The 21,438-nt window shown below is 37.6% G+C and overlaps 4 protein-coding genes across 7 annotated transcripts in view; all 4 read left to right on the top strand.

Moving 5' to 3' along the window:
- Nucleotides 1–804, top strand: part of LOC130553221 (CMRF35-like molecule 5) — a 4,915-nt gene extending 4,111 nt beyond the window's left edge. The window contains exon 7 of one of the 2 annotated variants that reach the window (XM_057332065.1): nucleotides 275–804. In XM_057332065.1, the coding sequence (XP_057188048.1) occupies nucleotides 275–532 (258 nt within the window). In that variant the 3' untranslated portion in view covers nucleotides 533–804. The remainder of the gene's footprint in view (nucleotides 1–274) is intronic. The other variant, XM_057332063.1, reaches the window with a different exon arrangement.
- Nucleotides 805–910: 106 nt separating this feature from the next.
- On the top strand, nucleotides 911–4,724 carry LOC130553222 (CMRF35-like molecule 5). Of its 3 annotated transcripts, none has more exons than XM_057332067.1 (7): nucleotides 911–1,020; nucleotides 1,530–1,841; nucleotides 1,919–2,041; nucleotides 2,362–2,412; nucleotides 2,687–2,791; nucleotides 2,877–2,923; nucleotides 3,458–4,724. In XM_057332067.1, exons 1-7 carry the CDS (start codon nucleotides 978–980, stop codon nucleotides 3,737–3,739), a joined length of 963 nt encoding a protein of 320 aa, XP_057188050.1. In that variant the 5' UTR covers nucleotides 911–977; the 3' UTR covers nucleotides 3,740–4,724. The 3 variants fall into 3 exon arrangements, with proteins under 3 accessions (XP_057188050.1, XP_057188051.1, XP_057188049.1); XM_057332068.1 differs by having other exon boundaries at nucleotides 915–1,020; nucleotides 1,527–1,841; nucleotides 1,922–2,041; XM_057332066.1 differs by having other exon boundaries at nucleotides 915–1,020; nucleotides 1,527–1,841.
- Nucleotides 4,725–11,004, top strand: LOC130553233 (CMRF35-like molecule 5). Its single transcript, XM_057332092.1, has 11 exons — nucleotides 4,725–5,474; nucleotides 5,580–5,723; nucleotides 6,054–6,173; nucleotides 6,250–6,293; nucleotides 6,403–6,679; nucleotides 7,895–8,097; nucleotides 9,363–9,674; nucleotides 9,762–9,878; nucleotides 10,046–10,165; nucleotides 10,250–10,305; nucleotides 10,420–11,004. Exons 6-11 carry the CDS (start codon nucleotides 8,055–8,057, stop codon nucleotides 10,579–10,581), a joined length of 810 nt encoding a protein of 269 aa, XP_057188075.1. The 5' UTR covers nucleotides 4,725–5,474; nucleotides 5,580–5,723; nucleotides 6,054–6,173; nucleotides 6,250–6,293; nucleotides 6,403–6,679; nucleotides 7,895–8,054; the 3' UTR covers nucleotides 10,582–11,004.
- A 257-nt stretch (nucleotides 11,005–11,261) lies between these two features.
- LOC130553058 (uncharacterized) lies at nucleotides 11,262–21,318 on the top strand. Its single transcript, XM_057331799.1, has 16 exons — nucleotides 11,262–11,268; nucleotides 11,414–11,518; nucleotides 13,150–13,160; nucleotides 13,510–13,568; nucleotides 13,984–14,216; nucleotides 14,322–14,465; nucleotides 17,773–17,883; nucleotides 17,990–18,036; nucleotides 18,169–18,309; nucleotides 18,707–18,726; nucleotides 19,128–19,249; nucleotides 19,519–19,938; nucleotides 20,411–20,467; nucleotides 20,571–20,681; nucleotides 20,765–20,817; nucleotides 20,897–21,318. The coding sequence occupies exons 1-16, from the start codon at nucleotides 11,262–11,264 to the stop codon at nucleotides 21,053–21,055; spliced, it is 1,800 nt and encodes a 599-aa protein (XP_057187782.1). The 3' UTR covers nucleotides 21,056–21,318.
- The last annotated feature ends 120 nt before the right edge of the window (nucleotides 21,319–21,438 follow it).

Below are 21,438 nucleotides of genomic sequence, written 5' to 3'. Positions count from 1 at the left end.
GAGAGAGAGAGAGAGAGAGAGAGAGAGAGAGAGAGAGAGAGAGAGAGAGAGAGAGAGAGAGAGAGAGAGAGAGAGAGAGAGAGAGAGAGAGAGAGAGAGAGAAATCACATTCTAAACGCGTGTTGCAATGCTTTTCAATCAAGCACACTGCGACCTCTAGTGGACATTTTTTGTGTAGCACAACGTCTTCTAAAATTTGATGTTGAGATAAAAACCTAATTAAACCTGAATACTGTTGATAAGGAGTTATGATAGCATCCCTGTATCTCTACAGACGGCGGGTGATTATGAGGACATCACAGAGACCCAACAGCGGACTGATCCACACACACCCACCACTGTGTATTCAGCTGTCAATCATCATTCTGCAGCCAATCAGATTCCAGATTCCTCCCTCTATTCCAACCTCTCCATCCAACCGTCCAACACTGACACGGTTATATATGCAACTATTGACCTGCGTAAAAAACAAGGACCACAAACCTTCAGAACTGAAGATACAGTAACATATGACATTATATTTTGTTCCTGAAGCTGTTTAACATTGCTAACATATTGTCGTAAGTAATGTAATTTATAAATAATTAAACATGTTTATATATTGTGGCCTTGCAATGACAGTTACATGGATTTCCGCATCACTAAAAAATGACTCAATTCTGCATGTAGATGATACAATAGCAGGATGTTTGTTTACATCTACTGATCTGATCAAGTGATGATAAAGAAAGCAACCCACTGAGCAGAGCTCAGACAATAAATGATACCAGCATGTTTCTCTTCTCTTCTTGATCTTAATCATCTGCAGACTCTGTTTTATATCTAAAAAAGCATTGCGTTAAAAAGAGGAGGAGTTTGTGGATCTTTTATATGAGATTGAGATCAGCATCATTAGACTTCCTCAATGTAAGCCAGGTCACTAAGAGAAGACAAGAGGAAGATTATCTGCTTTAATTGAAACTCACAGGAAACTCAGAATGAAGATCCGCCGTGTCGTGTGCATCTGGATCTTTCTGACAGGTCAGTTTTGAAGACTGTTAGTTTGCTCAGTGCTTGAAGTGTGGTTATGATGTCGGTTTTTAATGCTGTGGGTTCCGTTTGACTGTGGCTTTTGATGAAAAACAGCTGCGGGAATTAAAAAATCGAATTGTAACAAACTTCACATCATCCAGCACACATTATCTTAAAAACCGTAGTCTGAAACTCATCTCACATCTGTGCACGTACTAAAATACATGTTCATAAAAATGTGTAATAGACAGGAAGTGGTCATCAGAGACTGAACTTGCACACACATCTCACATTATTCAGAGACAGACCGTAAGCACCTTAACACAACTTTTGATCACGTTATTACCAATATTTATTATAGGTTATTATAATTTACCCAATATCTCAAACCATATTCATTTACTGTGCCCAATAGTATTAGAGAGCTGACTTTACATTCGTTATAATTGTTGAGTCATTATCAAGAAAAGCTATAAGAGCATCTAACAAACAACACGGTTTTATTTTGTTTATAGCAGAAATTAGAAGTTCATCTACAGATAAGATTGAGACACATGGATACACTGGAAAAAACCTCACAGTTTCATGTCAACACAGCTGGGTTTGGAGAAACAGAATGTATTTCTGCACACATCCATGTAAAGATGAAGATGTTCTAGTATCATCTGATCGGTCATCTAACGGGAGATTCAGTCTGAAGTATCTTGGAAATGGAACGTTCACAGTGACCATCACTGATCTACAGGAGTCAGACTCTGGGATTTACTGGTGTGGAGTGGACAGAGTTGGTCCAGACACATATCATGAGGTCAATCTGAGAGTATATAAAGGTAAAAATGACACAACGTTTAGAGTATATTTTCAATCAAATAAAATACTGTTTGACTTATTAATAACACACAAACAGCAGCAGACACACACACGACTCTGAGGACTCCAACACCAGCGACAAAATCTGATCCTCGAACCTCCACGAGTACATCATTCACTCCAGCACCTGATGACATCACAAACTCAGTTTCATTGAAAGGTAACACAAAGCCTGTTGAAGTACTGTTAAAGGAACAGATTGTCTCATCATTTGCTCACCCTCCTCTTGTAACAAACCTGTATACGTTTCTTTGTTGTATAAACACAAATTAAGATATTTCAAGGAAAGTTTGTAACTAGGACGTTTTGGGTCACCATTGACTCCCATAGTAGGACAAAAGAATACTATGTGAGTTAGCGCTGACCAAAAAGGCGTAGGGTGAGCAAACGAGGACAACATTTTCATTACGGGGCGAACTATTCCTCTAAATGTGTCTTTAGGTCTACTGTGCTGACGTTGTTCCCTTTTCATATTTAAAGGTCCAGTTTTACCACACACTCCAGAGGACCAAACGTTTTTTGATAAAGCAGGTGAGTTTTTGTGTCTTCCTCTGTCCACTTTGCAGGATTCTTCAAACAGCATTCATGTCGATTACAACAGAAAACAATCAATGGAAGTACCGGGCAAGCCAGCAACCAATAACGCAAACACTTTCAATAGAAAAGCTGAGGGATCGGCAATTACAAGTCAAGAACCATCCAAATCAATCTAGTCCATCACACATGTGAGCACGTCACCTGTGATCCAGAACGTCACGTGACACACGTGTCATCAGTCACATCTGCTCTCTCTACATGTGTTCAGGTCATCTGATGTACACTGCTGTGGGTCTGACTGTGATGCTGGTTATACTTGGAGTGATTCTCTATGTGTATAAAAAGAAGAAGAGGAAGTCACACAGTTCCAGTGGTGAGTGCACATACAGACTTTATACTGTGCATGTACTGTAAATACATAATATTAATTAACTAATGACGTGTTTCTGATCTTACAGGTAGAACTGCAGCTGATGATGAAAGACGCACCACAATAACCACAGAGGTGAGAGAGAGAGAGAGAGAGAGAGAGAGAGAGAGAGAGAGAGAGAAATAAATCACCATGTTATGACTTTCTGAACACTTTGTTAAAATGCCTTTCAACTCATTTCATTGTAATGAGGGAATCAAGCACACTGCGACCTCTAGTGGACATTATTGCTTAGTACAAGACAATCTGGTATTAAAGGGATGGTTCACCCAAAAAATACCAATTCTGTCATCATTTACTCACCCTCTTGTCATTTCAAACCTTTATGATTTTCTTTCTTCCGCAGAACACAAAAGAAGATGAAGATTATGAAGAAAATTGGTAACTGGCCCCCATTCACTTCTATGCACACAAAACCAATGCAAGTGAATGGGGGCCAGGTAACACAATTCTTCAAAATATCTTTTTTGTGTACTGCGTAAGAAAAAAGTCATACAGGTTTGACACAATTTTTATTTTTGGGTGAACTATCACTTTAAGACAAATTAAACCTGTATACTGATGAGAAACCTATATATTGTTGTTATAATAAAATCACTGACTCTACAGGCGGCAGCTATTTATGAAGAAATCGCAGAGACCCAACAGCGGACTGATCCACACACACACACCACTGTGTATTCAGCTGTCAATCATCATTCTGCAGCCAAACAGATTCAAGATTCATCACTCTGTTCCGACCTCTCCATCCAACCGTCCTGTAGAGACCAAACAGTAAAGTCCAATACTGACACCGTTACATATGCAGCTATTAACACGAATAAAAATGGTGTACCACAAGCATTCAGATCTGAAGATACAGAAACATATGACACTGTGTTTTGTTCCTAAAGATCTTTAACATGAATAATGTATTGTCACATGTAATGTAACTTTTATATAAACGTAACTTATTTCCGCATCACTGATGGCCAATTGCAAAAACAACTCAAAATGTCTTCATTCAGGTGGCTTCGTACACACTGTTAAAGCTTTCTGGAGCACAAATTAAACAACAGGAACACATTATGTTTGACTAATGCAAATGCATTTTTATTGCAAAGGATACTAGCACCGTTCCACCGCTGTATACGCCCTGACCTTTACTGTCTGTAATCTGCAAACATCACATCGGTTTCACACTGATCTAGGATCAGACTGCCTACATCACACCCAAAATACATTAGATGCACAAGCAGACTCAAACGCTGACCTCAAATATGTGTGAAATACATACCAGTTAAACATAATATGTGTTAAAAAGAGGAGGAGATAGTGGGTCTGTTAATAGAAGCTTGACGACACTATCGGTCAGAATCACACAAGACTCAGTATCAGACAGGTTTTAATTTTGGAAGACAGAGCATAAAGACTCTTTAAAAAGTGTATCTGGCAACTTTATAAATATAAAGACACTGGAAACTCAAAGCATCAAAGAAGCCAAAAGAAAGTGAAAATGAAGGTCTACGCTCTGTGCATCTGGATCTTTCTTTCAGGTCAGTTCTCTGTTTTTTTCTGCTGTTTCCGGATTACTAAAGTGTCAATACAAAGAAAAGATTCTCAAAAAAAGTGGGCAAGCTATACACTGTCGCCACATCCAGCCCGTAGATCAATTTCATCTGGCCCATAGGCCGTTTTAAAACCAATGACTGTAAATATAATTTAATTTGAGTTTGATCAAATATAATCTGATGCAATATAAAGAAAATCCAATAGATGGCACCAGTCTAGAGTTCAGCATACTCCGTTCACTGACTGGAGAATGGAAATATTTCTCGTGTTGGTTTTGGTCATGTGTGCCGCACAAGGCCTGAAAAGTGAAGACAAACCAAATAGATCGCCCTCTGGTGGTTGGTTGCAGTATGGGTCATAAACCCCAACCTCTGCATGTAAACAAATGAGACGGGCCAAACAAAAAATCCAATTACACATCAAAAAAAAATTCAAGGATGTTTTTGTCATTTTAGTGGGTGGTTAATATTACAGCGTGGTTAATATTTCTCAGAGACGGATGCAGTAACATGTTTTCTAGCCAGGAGCGAAAACAATTATATTGAGCAGAATTAAGTTCAATCAATCTAAAGGTTCAGCCCTCCACAACAGTTCCAGTTTCTCATGTGGCCCCTTGCAAAATGAACTGCCCACCCCATAATAGACAACTGCAACAACGTCTTTCAACAAGGAGATCCTTATAAAACATGCACAGACACAGAATGTTTGAAATAAGAAACGTGCTTAACCAAGAAAACGAGACCTCACTTTTTTTTCTTAATCATGCCAGAAATAAGAGGTTCATCTACAGATAAGATTGAGACAGACGGATACACTGGAAAAAACATTGAGGTTTCATGTCAACACAGCTGGGCTTCAACCAACACAAAGTATTTCTGCAGAGATGCATGTGAAGATGTTCTAGTATCATCTGATCAATCATCTAACGGAAGGTTTAGTCTGAAGGATTTTGGAAACGGGACGTTCACAGTGACCATCACTGAACTACAGGAGTCAGACTCTGGGATTTACTGGTGTGGAGTGGGCAGAGTTGGTCCAGACACATATCATGAGGTCAATGTGACAGTATTTAAAGGTAAAACAAATCACACAGTATTTCCTTTGACTGTAAATTGACAGCATCACTCTTTTTTCTACATTAACGCATTTCACTTCTTTCCTTCGAAACATTCACACAAAGACATTACACCTACAATCACTGAATTACACACAACTCAACCGCTTCCTACACCAACACGACAACCCGAATCTCAGTTTGCCACATCAAGCAGAACGTCCGGATCTTCAACCCCTGATGACATCACACAATCACCCTCAATGTCAGGTAACAGCTGCAACTATTTGTTTCACACCTTATATCCCATTTCACACAATGATCCCAGTAAATTGCCATCAATTTACCAGAATAACTTAACCGTCTTTTTACCAGCAAGACAGCATTCACACATCAATACAAAAACACCTGCTTAATGACATAACGTTACTGAAGTTTTGTTCTAAACAGCTGCGCCACCGCTGATTTTATAACGTGCTATTTTCCGCCTAATTATTTCGGTTGCCAAACATTCAGTGCATCCCTAGAATTAAACTTCAAGTTAGCTGTCTGACCCAAACATTATTTACATGGCTTTAACTGCAGAAAACTTTATTCTAGTCTCTTCAGTGTCTGTAAACATCTCGCTGTAAGCTGTTGGTGGTCTGATCGCAGTCGTCATACTTGTATGTGGCCCAGTTGCTGTTTGTCACTACAGGAAGATAGTCAAGACATCAGCAGGTATTAAAACAGACAACCTGCTCAATTTTAATTGCCATTTTATTATTCCTGGTTCTTTGCTTTGACACTATCTCAGGTCTTGTGCCAGCGACACCACTCGATCACAATGAAGGTACAGAGGTGAGATCTCTGACTTTTCCCTGAAAGATGCTTAAATAATGTTTGATAACAACTCACCCTATTCCAAACCGAGCTCTGATGTGAACGTGATTCTGTTTTGTTTATTTAGGATACTAATGTATATGAAAATGATCTTCAAGACACACAGAACATCAAACAGATGAAATCCAAGAAGTTGAAGTCTAAAGTCCAAAAGAGCCAATCACCTTCAGTCTATGAGAATGTAGAGCTCAAGCCGGGCCAGTCAGATGTCATCTATGGAAATCTTTGATCCGAGCATCAAGACATGAGATTCTGATAAGAGTACTGATCTAAAATGGCCAAAGTGATTCATATTTCCTACATCACATTTCCTACAAGACATTTAAATAAATCACAATGAAAACGTAAATATATTTCATTTATAAATACTTGCACATAGATGTAAACGATTAGAAACTTCCTCAAACAACCACTGGGGGCGCTATGTGGTGGTTGCACTATTTTAACTTTTTGAAAATTATTTTTAAGAATTTTAGTTTTTAATTTTGTAAATCTGGTTTCTTAGTGACTGCACCACAAACTTTCAGATCTGAAGGCACGGCCACGTATGACACTGTTGTTCTTAAAGCTGCTTGACAATGCTAGCATATCATCACAATGTAACGTCTCACTACATAAATCAATACAGTATGAATCTGGTCTTGTAATGAGTTGTGTTGATTCCTGCATCACTAGTTTCACCTAACAGAACTGCAAAAATAACTCAAGTTAATAAATCTCAACTTTTATTTTGATGTTATAATACAGATGCTTGTGATCGAACAACTGAATTACAGAGAAGCGCACAAGACATTGAATCTCTTGCTCTATTTATGGACGGTATCAAAGCAACAACCATAAGCAAACGTTACTGCGCATGCTCGCTTTTGTAGTCCAAACTTAACTTCCGGTACACATCCTCAAAGAATAGAGTCCCCACAGATTATTTCTGATGACAAGCCAAAGAAATAAGTAAATACATCGCAAGTTAAAAGTATATCTAGTCAGTATTACTGTATTTTGGGTTACCAGTAGAAAAAACATCACTTGGCTAACCTTAAATGTTATAAACTCATTCAACAAATTGTTATGTAATAAAATTAATATACAATAAAATTCTACAAATTCTTAATTATTATCAATAAAAAAATGTTTAATATAAATTAAAAAATGTGTTTGACTGGTATTGACAAGGGTCACATGTGACCGAAACGTTTGCTTGCCTTTGTCCTTTAGTAAAGCATGCTTTTTATCTCGCACTTGAATGTTTTTCCTTTTTTGAGTCCTAGTGTGCAGACCTTTATTAAGAGTTTTGGAATATGAATTAAATCAAACATAAATAGTTATAATATTATCGACTAGCCAGACCGATCAACAAGCACGAACCGGAAGTTAACTTCGGGCCAGGCGCGTGTGTCCGATGAATCAGTCTATAAGCTGTCGCAGCTATATGGAGCAGAAATACAGAACCACTTTCTGTTCGATTGATGTACAGACAGTTCATATAAAATAACACCAGCACTGTTTCTACATTATTTACTTCCTGATCTTTACTGTATGTACTCTGCATGCATCTTCAGGCTCACACAGATAAAGATAAAAAGAGGAGGAGTTTGTGGGGCTTCTGATGAGTTTGATACCACCATCAGACTTCCACCCTGTTTTCAGAAGACAATTTTAGAGACTACTGAGTGAGATTATCTGCAATCTCCTCTTATACAAACTCTCTGGAAGCTCATAATGAAGATCTGTTGTGTCGTGTGTGTATGGATCTTTCTGACAGGTCAGTTCTATTTGTTTTTAAAAGTTCAGAGAAATTCTCATTACCGTAACTATTTAAAACTGACGAACCCATAGCATGTTTTGCTAAAAAAAGCAAAGACATGATGCCTAAGCAAGTTTTTATTAATCATACGTAATAAGACATTAACGAAGTATGTTATAAGAGAAAATTATACATGTAACATTTTTTAAATGCGGAAAATTACCTGTATCGGTAATGAGCATGGAAAAAGCAGTGTACACAGCGTGATGAGAAATTATCCAGTTTTTGAGATAAAGTAATCTGTTCATTTGAAGGGTACTGGCAGATGTGTTTCTTCAAATAAAATGAAAGTTAATGTAAATATCTTTGTGTTTGTGTGTAAACAGTCCTTTAAAATGTGACACCGTGTGGACGCAGCGCGGCATGATGCGACGCGACAAGAGAACGCATTAGAACCCATTATAATTTGACATTTTGTCCACACTGGATGCGGCTCGACAATCCCATTAGAACGAGCCGTGTGTCGTGTCACATTGCGCCGGCTGCATCCGGTGTAGACACGGTGTTACGGAGGATGAGAATATCTGTCATGGACAATTATTTTTATTATACATGAATATTTTTGTCATTATTTATCATTTTAGAACATCTCGTAGAACATCCAATTGTTCTAATTTCCGAATATTCTAATTATACTCTGTTTAAATTACAACACTTAACACATTCAGACAAATTGGAAAACGTTAAAGTAATGAGAATTTCAGCAGAAAAAAGCAATCAAATAGCCGACATGAATAACTAATTCCTACGTTAAAATTATGCTTCGTTCAAGCTAGAAAATACAATTCTGTTTGTTATGATCATTTTTTGTGTTACAGAATTATATGTGTTTATAATTATAATCATTATAACAATAATCTTTAATGCCATGATGGATCAATAGTTTTGTGAGAACGACCCATTTAAGAATGACCCATTAAGTATCACTATTAAAGCCAGAAAGAACAGCCACAAAACCGATCTCAAATCTGTGCGACACGGTAAACACTAAAGTGCATGCACATAAATGGTGCAAAAGAGAGGAAGTGGTTATCAGGGTTTGAGTTTGTTCACCCGGCTCGCATCATTCAGAGACAGACCTTAAACACATTTCCCATTGTCATGAAATATATTTCACATGTATTGTGCTTTAAATTTCATGCACATTAAGCATAATGTTTCAAATGAAATGAGCTGGATAGAATTCTCTCGATCTCGTTCTATGTCCTTTCGTTTATTAACAGAAATTAGAAGTTCATCTACAAATGGAATTGAGATGCATGGATACACCGGAAAACAAGTCACCATTTCATGTCAACACAGCTGGGCTTGGAGCAACAGAAAGTACTTCTGCACACATCCATGTAAAGATGAAGATGTTCTAGTATCATCTGATCGGTCACCAAACGGGAGATTCAGTCTGAAGTATCTTGAAAAGGGAACGTTCACAGTGACCATCACTGATCTACAGGAGTCAGACTCTGGGATTTACTATTGTGGAGTGGACAGAGTTGGTGCAGACACGTATGAGAAGGTCAATCTGAGAGTATCTAAAGGTAAAAATCACACAGTGTTTCCATTCACTGTAAATAAACCGCATCACCCTGTTCATTTCCAAATTAATCGATTTGTCCCAAACATAGACACAACTCAACCACTTCCTATATCAACACGACAACAAGAATCTCAATTTGCCACATCAAGCAGAACATCCAGATCTTCAACCCTTGAACACACCACACAAGTACCTTCAGTGACAGGTAACCAAAATATTAAGTAGTGGATTACTCGGCAGAGTATTTACCCATGGTCTTCAATATTTTGTCAGTATTTCTATTTGACAAATAATTATTCAAATCAACATTTTTAGCCGAAGACGGCTGGTCATGAATATATTCAATGTGAATGACCCTCTTTGTTTTCTCAGTCTCTTCAGTGTCTGTAAACATCTCGCTGTATGCTGTTGGTGGTCTGATCGCAGTCGTCATACTTGTATGTGGCCCAGTTGCTGTTTGTCACTACAGGAAGATAATCAAGACATTAGCAGGTATTAAAACACACAACACCCTGATAAATTTTAATAGCCATTGTTTTCTTTAATTCCTGGTTCTTGACTTTGACACTACCTCAGGTCTTGTGCCAGTGCCAGCAACACCAGTCGACCACAATGAAGATACAGCTGAAGAGGTGAGTTATGACTATATGTGTCTGGGAGTCATTCGCCATGACCTACCCCTGAGAGATGCCCATCCTCTATCAAACCGAGCTCTGATTGGATGTGATTCTGTTTTGTTTATTTAGGATACTAATGTATATGAAAATGATGTTCAAGACACACGGAGCAGCAAACAGATGAAATCTAAGATGTTGAAGTCTAAAGTCCCGAAGAGCCATTCACATTCAGTCTATGAGAATGTGGAGCTAAAGCCGGGACAGTCAGATGTCATTTATGGAAATCTTTGATCCGAGCATCGAGATCAGAGTAGAGAGATCTAAAATGACCAAAGTGATGCATTGAACATTTTCTACATTGACATCACATCACAGACATTTAATTAAATGAAAGTGTCTATAAAAACGATTATATCCCATTTACAAATACTTGAAATGTGAAATCCCCCTAAAGAACCACAAGGGGCGCTGTATCCTGTAAACAGTTATGTCACTTTATATTTTGTACATTTTGTTTCTCATTAATTGTTGTCTGCACCTGTCTTCTACTTTGATAGTATTAGATGGTTTGTATTAGTAGATTCCTGTATGTTTGAAAATATTACTACACTAAAAACACTATGTACTTCAACCAATTCATATTACACACTAATGCTGCTGAAGCTCAACTGGTATAGCAATGCATCAGCAATGTAAAGTTGATAGGTTCAAATACCAGAGGACACACAAACTAATAAATGTACATTGAATGCACTATACTGAAAGCCCAAGTGTCTGCCAAATGCAAATAAATGTAAAGTGAAATCTTCAAGCCAACTTACTGGCTCCAACAACACATTTAGAAACATCCACAGCAAGAATCTGCAGATATTTATCCACGGTTCATACTCTCACCTTTAGTAACAGCAGACTTGTTCAACAGTTAAGTTTACAAGCATCATACATAATCCTACTTTTATCAAAAATAACTAATGGCGGGTGAGATTTCTAGGCATGGATATATGGGACAAGACATCAGCATTTCATGCTATCACTAAAGTCCATCACTAAAGCCACGTGTTTGAGATCACATCACATGACACACGTGTCATCAGTCACATCTGCTCTCTCTACACGTGTTCAGGTCATCTGGTGTGCATTGCTGTGGGTCTGACTGTGATGATGGTTATATTTGGAGCGATTCTCTATGTGTATAAAAAGAAAAAGAGAAAGTCACACAGCTTCAGTGGTAAGTTCCAACACATTCAGTCTTTCGTAAATGCAGGATGTTAAATATCTAAGGATGTAACAGGTTCACCTGCAGCTGATGCTAAAGAGGCACCACATTAACCACAGAGGTGAGAGAGAGAGCAATAAATCACCCTGTTATGACTTCCTGAACAGCATTGTGATGAGGAAATCAAGCACAGTGCACCCTCCTGTGGACATTTTTGAGTAGCACAAGATGTCAACAATTTGGTATTAAAGCGAAAGTTCACCCAAGAGTTCAAATTTGTTGTTTAGTTACTCACCCTCAGGCCATCAGAGATGTAGGCAGTGTTGGGTGTAACTAGTTACTAAGTAATTAGTTACTGTAATTTAATTACTTTTCCCTTGAAAAAGTAAAGTAAGGGATAACTCTTGTTTTTTCTGTAATTTAATTACTGTTACTTTTGATGTAATTAAACGAAATACTTTGTGTAATATATGTGTGTGTAATAGTGGAATTGACATCAAAATTCAAAGTCTAACTTTAAAATCCGTGCTTCAATGTATAATTCTCACATTTGTAATACTTTGGTCAGTTAATAAGAGTACTTTATGTAGTTTAATATTATTTATTTGAATGAATTAAAAGAGCCGTTTCATGCCTATCCTTGAATCACTTAACTAATCAAGGTTGATGTAGGATATAGAAAGTAACAAGTAACTAAATACTTTTTGGAGAGAGTAATTTGTATAGTAATCTAATTACTCTATTGAATATGTAATTAGTAACTAGTAATTAATTACTTTTTCAGAGTAACTTACCCAACACTGGATGTAGGTGACGTTTTTTCTTGAGTAGAACAGTAAAGAAGATTTGAAGGTAAATCCGCAGCCCGCTGTGCTTCGTATAATGGTTGTAAATGGGGTCCAGATCTCGAAGAGTTCTGAAAACACATATATCCAACACAAGCGTGATCCCTGCGGCTCCTAGTGACATATTAACATCTTTTGAAGCGAATCGATTGTTATCTGCAATAAACTGAACATCATTATAAAAATTATGAGCGGTTTTCTACAGCCTCCACCTAACGTGTTCTGATCGCACTCTGTGTCGCATAAATGACGTATGCACGATCTCAAAGGTGATTGGACACAAGCTTGCTTTCAATGTAGAGGGAGGACGCATGTGCAGATAGGGCTGCATGATAAATCGCTAATTAACCGCACACGATAAGGTGATTTATTACGATTGTTTTTGCGCAGTTCTTCAGTGAAGTATGGTTAAATGCTACTGCGTCTGAAAGCCAGAGGGCGATCTCGCGCAGAAACTACAAAGATTTTTGTACTAAACTGATATTGATTCAAATCCATTAACATTCAGGACTTACAACTTGACTTGGACTCGCCTCTCTTGACATTTGTCATTTAGGCGACACGAAGTGTGATCAGGACGTTTGGCTGATTCGGTTTATTGCAAATAGCGATCTATTCGCTTCACAAGCCATTAATATGTCACCACGAACCGTGACGATCATGCTTGTGTTGGATGTGCTCTTCAAACACTTCGAAATCTGGACCCCATTTACTTCTATTATATGAACCGCGGAGGGCTGCGGATTTACCAAAAATGTTCTTTGTTGTTCTACTCAACATTTTTTACTTACATCTCAGATGGCCTGAGGGTGAGTAAATAAACAACAAAATTGAATTCTAGGGTGAGCTAACGCTTTAAGACAAAAACTTTAACCTTCATACGGTAGGTGCGGTCAATATAGGCCTACATTTTCTGTTTGATGTACAGACAGTTATTACAAAAAATAACACCAGCACTGTTTCTTTGATCTCTAATGTGTGTGTGCATGCATGTGCAGGCTCTATTTCACACCATTAAACACACTGGGTTAAAAAAAGGAGGAGTCTGTGGGGTTTCTAATGGGGGTGATATTAGATTTCCGCACTGTTTTCAGAAGACAACGTAAGAGTCACAAAGACTACAGAGTAAGATTATCTACAAAGTTCTCTTATTCAAAGTCGTTGGAAACTCAAAATGAAGATCAGTTGCGTCGTGTGCATCTGGATCTTTCTGACAGGTCAGTTCTCTCTGTTTTTAAGAGCGCAATCCGACTGCTTGCTCAGCGTCTTAAGTAAATTCAGTTGCGAAGTAAATGCACGATATTAGCTTTAGTCTCTTTGCTGAACATGCACATAAAAGGTGCAAAAGACAGGAAGTGGTCATCTGACTTTGTACACATGGCTCACATCATTCAGAGACCGACCTTAAACACATTTCCTCTGTTCTTATTGTTGAGTGCCTTCACATTTATTATATCCGCTCTGTGTATCGTATGCATATTTAGCTTTAAAAAAATGCTCAAATAATGTGCTGGACAGAAATATCTCACTTTATGCTATTTTATCTATACCAGAAACAAGATTTTCATCTACGTATGGCATTAAGGCACATGGATACAGTGGAAAAAACATCACAGTTTCATGTCCCCACAGCTGGGCTTCAACCAACATAAAGTATTTCTGCAGAGATCCGTGTGCACACAAGGATGTTCTAGTATCATCTGATAAGTCAACAAAAGGAAGATTCAGTCTGAAGGATTTTAGAAACGAGACGTTCACAGTGACCATCACTGATCTACAGGAGTCAGACTCTGGGATCTACTGGTGTGGAGTGGACAGAGTTGGTACAGACACATATCACAAGGTCAATCTGAAAGTTTCTAAAGGTAAAATAATACTGTTCCTTTAACTGTAAATGTAAAGACTCAACTCCGTTATCAAATTAATGGTTTTACTGGCATTTTTTTCCACTCCCAAACACACACACAAAGACATTACACCTACTACCACCAGATTAGACACAACGCAACCACTTCCTACATCAACACAACAACCAGAATGTCTGTTTGCCACATCAAGCAGAACGTCCAGATCTTCAACCCTTGAACACACCACACGCTCACCCTCAGTGACAGGTAACAACTGTGTTTCAGCACTGTATATCTAAAACATGTGATTCATTGTTCAAACCTGATTTTAATAGTTTTAATATAAACTGTGCAAAACAGAAATAAAAAGTTTAATATTCCATACAAAGTTGGTTTACACTGAACATCAACCTGTTACTAATGCTAAAGATTTATGCTAATTCACATGCACATTTTTCACTTATGTTTTTTTTTAACTAAACCAGTCTCATTGCTTGATTATGTGATCTCAATGTAAAATTTAAGTCATTTGTGTCATCCAAGTTCATCATTGGCATGTAATGCAACAAAAACCTACGGAGCGATTTTGATTATTATTTGATCATTAATTATTCACACATAAAACACGACGTACACTTGCATAGCCAGTTTCACAAGCATAAAACCTCATTCACCTGTTTACCCAATCAGATTCAACCTTACCATTCAACCAATCATAATCGCGGAGAGCACAGAACTCAAGGAGCACTAGTGTTAGCATTAAAGGCTCGTTTGTACAGCTTCGCTAGTCTACTCTCTGAGCTGTGATGCAGTAATAAAACATAATACAGCCACACAATAAATCTGTTTTTATTAACTTATTTTCAGTGTTGGGAGTAATGCGTTACAAAAGTAATGCATTAAAGTAACATATTACTTTTTGCTGTAACGCAGTAGTGTAAGGCATTACTAATCAATTTTCAGTAATATTTTACTCGGTACATGTTCAGTAATGCTTGCGTTACAACAAACGTTTCGCCCAAGAGACATTAAAACCCGCAAGTAAGTTATATTTCCTGTTCGTGAATAGACACGTGTGGTGTCATTCATCTCCCTCTGGCTGGTGGAACTATGTTGTATTGTAACACGGCATGATTTCAGTCTCTGAGCTAAGGGTCCGAGGCTATTGGCCCCGCCAGGTTCGCTGTAAGCCCTAGCGCCAGTGTTGCCAGGGTAGCGGTTTTCCCGCACAATTGGGCTATTTTGATAATGCAGTTGGAAAATTTATGGAAAATTTTGAAAATGCAGGAAAAATTATGGAGCCGCGGGTTGCGGGTTTTTGGGCTACTTTCATAATGTACTGCGGCCGCCAAAATGTTTCTTTATATTCTAAGGATGAATGTTAAATGATGAGATTCTTAATGTGTATTCATACTCCGATGAATACCTGGCAACTCCAGGACCGGCCCGTTTTCAAATGTGTGGGGAACGAGTGTCTGACAGGCAGGCTCCAGTATAGGGAGGGACGAGGGAGCTCAGATCAACCAAAGAGGAAAATATAGCGGTGGTATTAGACAATGCATCCGAATTATGCTTTTACCAATGTTTCGTACTAAGGTGCATGTCACGTTGCACAATGAAAGAAATCACTCGTGAGTGTACAACAGTTGATTCTACCGGCTGCCAAATATCACGTTTATCACGCAGTCTAGAACAACTAAAACATTGACGTGCCTGACTGTACACATTATACATATGCAATACATTTAACCACGCTCATTTCTTAAGCAAGTTTTTGCATGTTTTAAGAAGAGAAAACACATTTCTTGTCCAAATATAGCAATATAAACGTCTATTGGCAGTTGTTAACTTTGATTTAACACCGGAAAATAATTGGGCTAGTTTTCATTCCTTTTGGGCGGGTTTTGAGGGGTCATTGGGCTGCTTTCAGGAAGCTAGTTAGCAAGATCCCTGTGACCAGCAGTAATGACAAGGTAAGCTAACGTTTACTTGAAGACTAGCTAGAATTCTATATAATCTAGTTCAGTGATGAGATGGGACTATTTTGTATTTAAATACCTTTGAAAACATTTTATTGTATTTTGTATTTAATCTTAGTATTTTTGTATTTTCAAACTGAAATACTTTTTGCCAATCAACCTCCTTATTAGACTGCATGGATGGGCAGTGTACCAAATGCATCCATTTGAAATACAAAATACTATTATTTTGTAATAGTATTTTGTATTTAAATGAATTTAATGTAGTATTTTTTTGTATGTTATTTGTGTTAATTCAAGAAATCAGCAGTCTAAAGAGGTTGATTGGCAAAAAGTATTTTGTATTTTGAAAATACAAAAATACAAAGACTTATTTTAGAATGTTAAGTTCTACTTCTGTAGTTATTTTGGTGAAAGTAACTCAAAAGTAATACAGGAGTCATGTAACGTATTACAATTCTGAGACAGTAATATTGTAAGGTAAATGATTACTTTTAAATAACAGTAACAAGTAATCTGTAATGTATTACAGTTTGGAAGTAACTTGCACAACACTGCTTATTTTGTAGGAAAAAAAAGTATGAAATAGTGAGTGAACATGACCACTTAAAACTACATAACCAGCAGTCACTTCCACTGAAAATCCATCTGGGTAACAAACTGTGCCCGTTTATAGATGAGATGTGTTCATGTTTTTATGTCCTTAGAATGTATGTTTTAAATGAACAAGGGCAAATAAGGACAATAAATGACACATTGTTTTGTATGGGCGCATCTCATTCATGCGTCAGTGTGGTTTGAACTGAAGCTGCTGCTACCTGCCGTTCACAGAACAGAGTAGAAATGCGGCCCTGCGCCTTGGGAGAGCAAACCCCATCAAGATTTGAGGCTTAGGTATATTCAGAAAGTCACTAGGTTTGTAGCTAGCCGCTTTTTGGAAAATATATCACTTAAGGGGGCTGTAAATCCCTAAACTGGCAACACCGGAAGTGAGTCAAACTGTGCAAAAGGTGCGCAGAGCCGTTTTCCTTGAGTTCTGTGCTCTCTGCAGTTATGATTGGTTGAATGGTAAGGTTGAATCTGATTGGCTAAACAGGATGACAACTCAAGTGGGAGGGACAACACTACCAAGAGTCTCAAAAAAAGAGTCTCAAAACACACACAAATCCAAGGAGACTCGCACGTGAGTGATGATTTGCACATTCACATTCCATGATAAACTTGTACATTTTTAACTTTCTAAATATTTGTTGTACGTCTGTGAATTGTATTTAGCTTTTGTGAAAAATATAATTTTGATTTTTGAATTGTTTTTTGTGAATGTATATATATAATTTGTGCACGTGAATGAGGTTTTATAGTGTTTTATGTGTGAATAATGAATGAGATCAAAATCGCTCCATTATAAACAGCCTTATCAAGAGATTCTAAGAGACATACCAATCTATGTCTGTGTAAAAAATAAAATGATAAAGCTGCCGTTTCTTGTTTACTGTAATTTGGCTCCAAAACTAGCTAGAATGGCATTTCATAGTTTGGCTATCTTCATCATTTAAGTATTTCTTTCTAATTACTAAAATCGATTTCTAACCAAGGACTTGTAAACATCTCGCTGTATGCTGTTGGTGGTCTGATCGCAGTCGTCATACTTGTATGTGGGCTGGTTGCTGTTTGTCAGTACAGGAAACTAGTCAAGAAAATGGAGGGTATAAAAACACACAACATCCTGCTAAAGACTAAATAATAACTAAAACCTAAAAACCCCAAGCCATTGTTTTTTATTCCTGGTTATTTGCTTTGACTCTATTTTAGGCCTTGGGTCAGTGACACCAGTCGACCATGAAGGTAGAGCTGAAGAGGTGAGTTATGGGACTGTGGCTGAGAGTCATTCCCTGACTTTCCCCTGAAACATTTTAAATAAGGTTGGAGAATAACCCATCCTCTTCCAAACCGAGCTCTGACGTCAATGTGTTTCTGTTTTATTTATATAGGCTACTAACGTATATGAAAATGATCTTCAAGACACACCGAACAGCAAACAGATGAAATCTGAGCAGTTGAAGTCTAAAGTCCAAAGCAGGCCATCACATTCAGTCTATGAGAATGTAGAGCTCAAGCCGGGCCAGTTAGATGTCATCCTTGGAAATCTTTGATCCAAGCATCGAGGTCAGAGTAGAGAGATCTAAAATGTCCAAAGTGATGCATTGCACATTTTCTTCATTGACATTCTGTTTTGCTTATTTGCTCCTGTAAAGCTGCTTTGGAACAATGCACATTGTGAAAAGCGCTATATAAATAAATTGAATTGAATCACATGAAAGATATTTAATTAAATGAAAATGTCTATTCAAACAAATATATTCTTTTTATAAATACCTCAAAAATGTGAAATTCCCTTAAACAACCACAGGGGGCGCTGTGTCGTGTCATTAGTTTCTGTCATTTTTTGTTTTGTAAATTCCGTTTCTCATTAAGTGTTTTCTGTTCGAACTGAATGTTTGCACCTGTCGCATTTTTGTACGTTTGTAGTATTTGACGATGGAGATTTGGTTTGAAGTATTTTCTTGTATGTTTGAAAATATTACTACACTAAAACACAGTACTTCAACCAGTACATTTTAGACACTAATGTTCCTGTAGTTCGACTGGTTGCATCAGCAGCATAAAGGTTTAACAGATAAAATGTACCTTGAGCTGTACTAAAAGCCCAAGTGTCTGCCAAATGCATGTAAATGAATGTAAAGGTAAATCTTCAAGCCATTAATGACCACTCAATTCCTTCGAAAATCCACACACACAAAAAACACAAATGTGATGATTAAAAGGAGAACAGCTCTCTAAATCAAGAGTATAGAAGAGGAAGCATGGTTTCAGAGTGGGTGTCTAGAAACTAGCTTAGATGTGAGAGTACGGAGGACACAAACAAGTGTTTACTATTGAACGCTTTCAGTTCACAAGAGCCTCATCCTCACCGATCAATACCGGAGCCTCAACTTAAATTCATGGAAATAAGAGGATTGCTGCTAAAAATGAGGTTCTTCTGCGTGCTCTCGTTCTGGATATTTCTGTCAGGTCAGTTCTTTCTAGGTTTATTATGAAGTCTGTGGGAACCATTCTGTTTGCTTGACATGATGAGAGAAGTATGTAATTTTTTAACCAAACACCAAATCCAACATTTAAAAAAACTAAGAAGCTGGTTGTGACGAAATAATAAAATACTGAAATAATAGCCTTTTCTCCTCCAATACAACCGGCTCAGCCCACAAATGTTTCAAATCATACAGTTGTTAGAAATGTACCGCGGGGTCAACAAAATTGACAATTTTTTATTCGTCTAACAGAAATCAAGACGTCTACTACTGAGGAGTTTTTAATTGACGGCTATACGGGACAATACGTCATCATTTCATGCAGTCATGTTTTTGCCCAGAACAACAGAAAGTATTTCTGCACAGATCCATGTAAAGACAGCGATATTCTAGTATCATCTGACTGGTCATCTAATGGGAGATTCACATTGAAGGATTTTATGACAGGAACGTTCACAGTGACCATCACTGAACTACAGGAGTCAGACTCTGGGATTTACTGGTGTGGAGTGGACAGAGTTGGTGTAGATACGTTTCATAAAGTCAACCTGAGAGTATATGAAGATAATTCTCAAACACACACAGCTTCTATACAAGAGCTGACCACACAAACAGATTCAGTTTCCACATCCCCAACCAGTGAGACCAGCACTTTCACACAACTGAAAACAGGTACCTCAAGTTTAACAATTCAACCCACTTTTTGCCTTCTCAATGTCGGCAGTATATGAAACTGAACAATATTTACTCTTTCACCATGTTTTATGTGCTGAGAAACCATGTTTATTTGTCAACAAAAGACATTCAATGTTAACATACTACTGACATTTAAGCAATTTAAAGCAGGTTGCAACTGTTAACACTTGCATTTCTATATGAGTTCAGTCTATTATTATAGTTTTAATTGTCAAGTCACAATTGCCATTAGAGTATATACAGTAAACTGCTGAACTTTTATCAACTTGGTCCATCGGTTTTTAAAGACAATAGCTCACCCTTTTGGTCAGGGTGTGGTACACATGACCCTAAACCAGCCTAAAAATTTACCTTAACACGATCTTGTCACTCGGACAAACCATCAAGTCAAAATATAGTTTTGCCCATTTCTACTTTCTATGTATCTTAACGGATGTCCCTTTTCCAGGTCTTGTCAAAGCATCAAGTTCACCTGATGCTTTTACTGACGAAGACACAAAAGCAGGTGAGTGTTCTGTGGCAGATTTAGGATCTTCAATGAAAGGGAAAACTGAAGGTCTGTCATTAAAATAAAAAAACTCAATCCTCTTTCTGTCCATCATTTCTAGTCCCTGTATATTCTATCCTCTATGCGGTCGTGGGACTGGTTGTAATGTTGACTGTACTTGCCGTCGAACTGCTCTGTGTTTGTCGGTACAAAGAGAGACAGACATCAGCAAGTGTGTACACAGACAATTCTACCATCAGACAATAAAATAAACACTATTACAATTACAAACACTCTTTCTTTGCCTCATTTTAGGATGCGCGTCAAGAACGTCTACACATATTGACAATGAGTATAATAGTGACGAGGTGAGTGACGCAACTTGATTTGTGCTACACAGCCAACATTATAAACATTTTATCAGATTGTTAAATGTCTTTCATTCAGAGCAACACTGTTTACGAGAACTATCTTGATGAGAGTGCCAACGCTACCGAACAGAAACCAAAACACGAGACTAAAGACTTTAAAAGCACAGAGGATCCGATCTACCAGAATATATGTGTCAACACTAGCCAGGCAGATGGCATCTATACTGATCTTTGAGTCTACCGAAATATGTATTGTATTGTACAGTACAGCAGCTCACTAACTTAAATCTCAGGTTCAACTACATGACAGGACCCAAAACAATGTTCTACATTACATGTAAACTGAAGGTTACACAACCTTGTTAAATATTAAATGACCAAATTAGTAAGGTTATGTAATTATTTACTCAGTTCTGTTAAAAGAGACAATGGAAGATGAGCACTGCGCATACTGTAAATAAATGTGCACAGTGTATATATGAACAGCATTGTTATGAATAAAAATGTGAAGTTTCGCAAAGCACACTTTTGTTTGTTAGCCAAGTGTTATTTGGTCACATAATATCAAATATCCTAATACTCAGAAACTATTGAGTAAAAAGACAATGTGAAACCCTT

This window comes from Triplophysa rosa, linkage group LG4, assembly GCF_024868665.1.
Source record: "Triplophysa rosa linkage group LG4, Trosa_1v2, whole genome shotgun sequence".
Taxonomy (NCBI): Eukaryota; Metazoa; Chordata; class Actinopteri; order Cypriniformes; family Nemacheilidae; genus Triplophysa; species Triplophysa rosa.
This window is presented reverse-complemented; position numbering and strand designations above follow the sequence as displayed.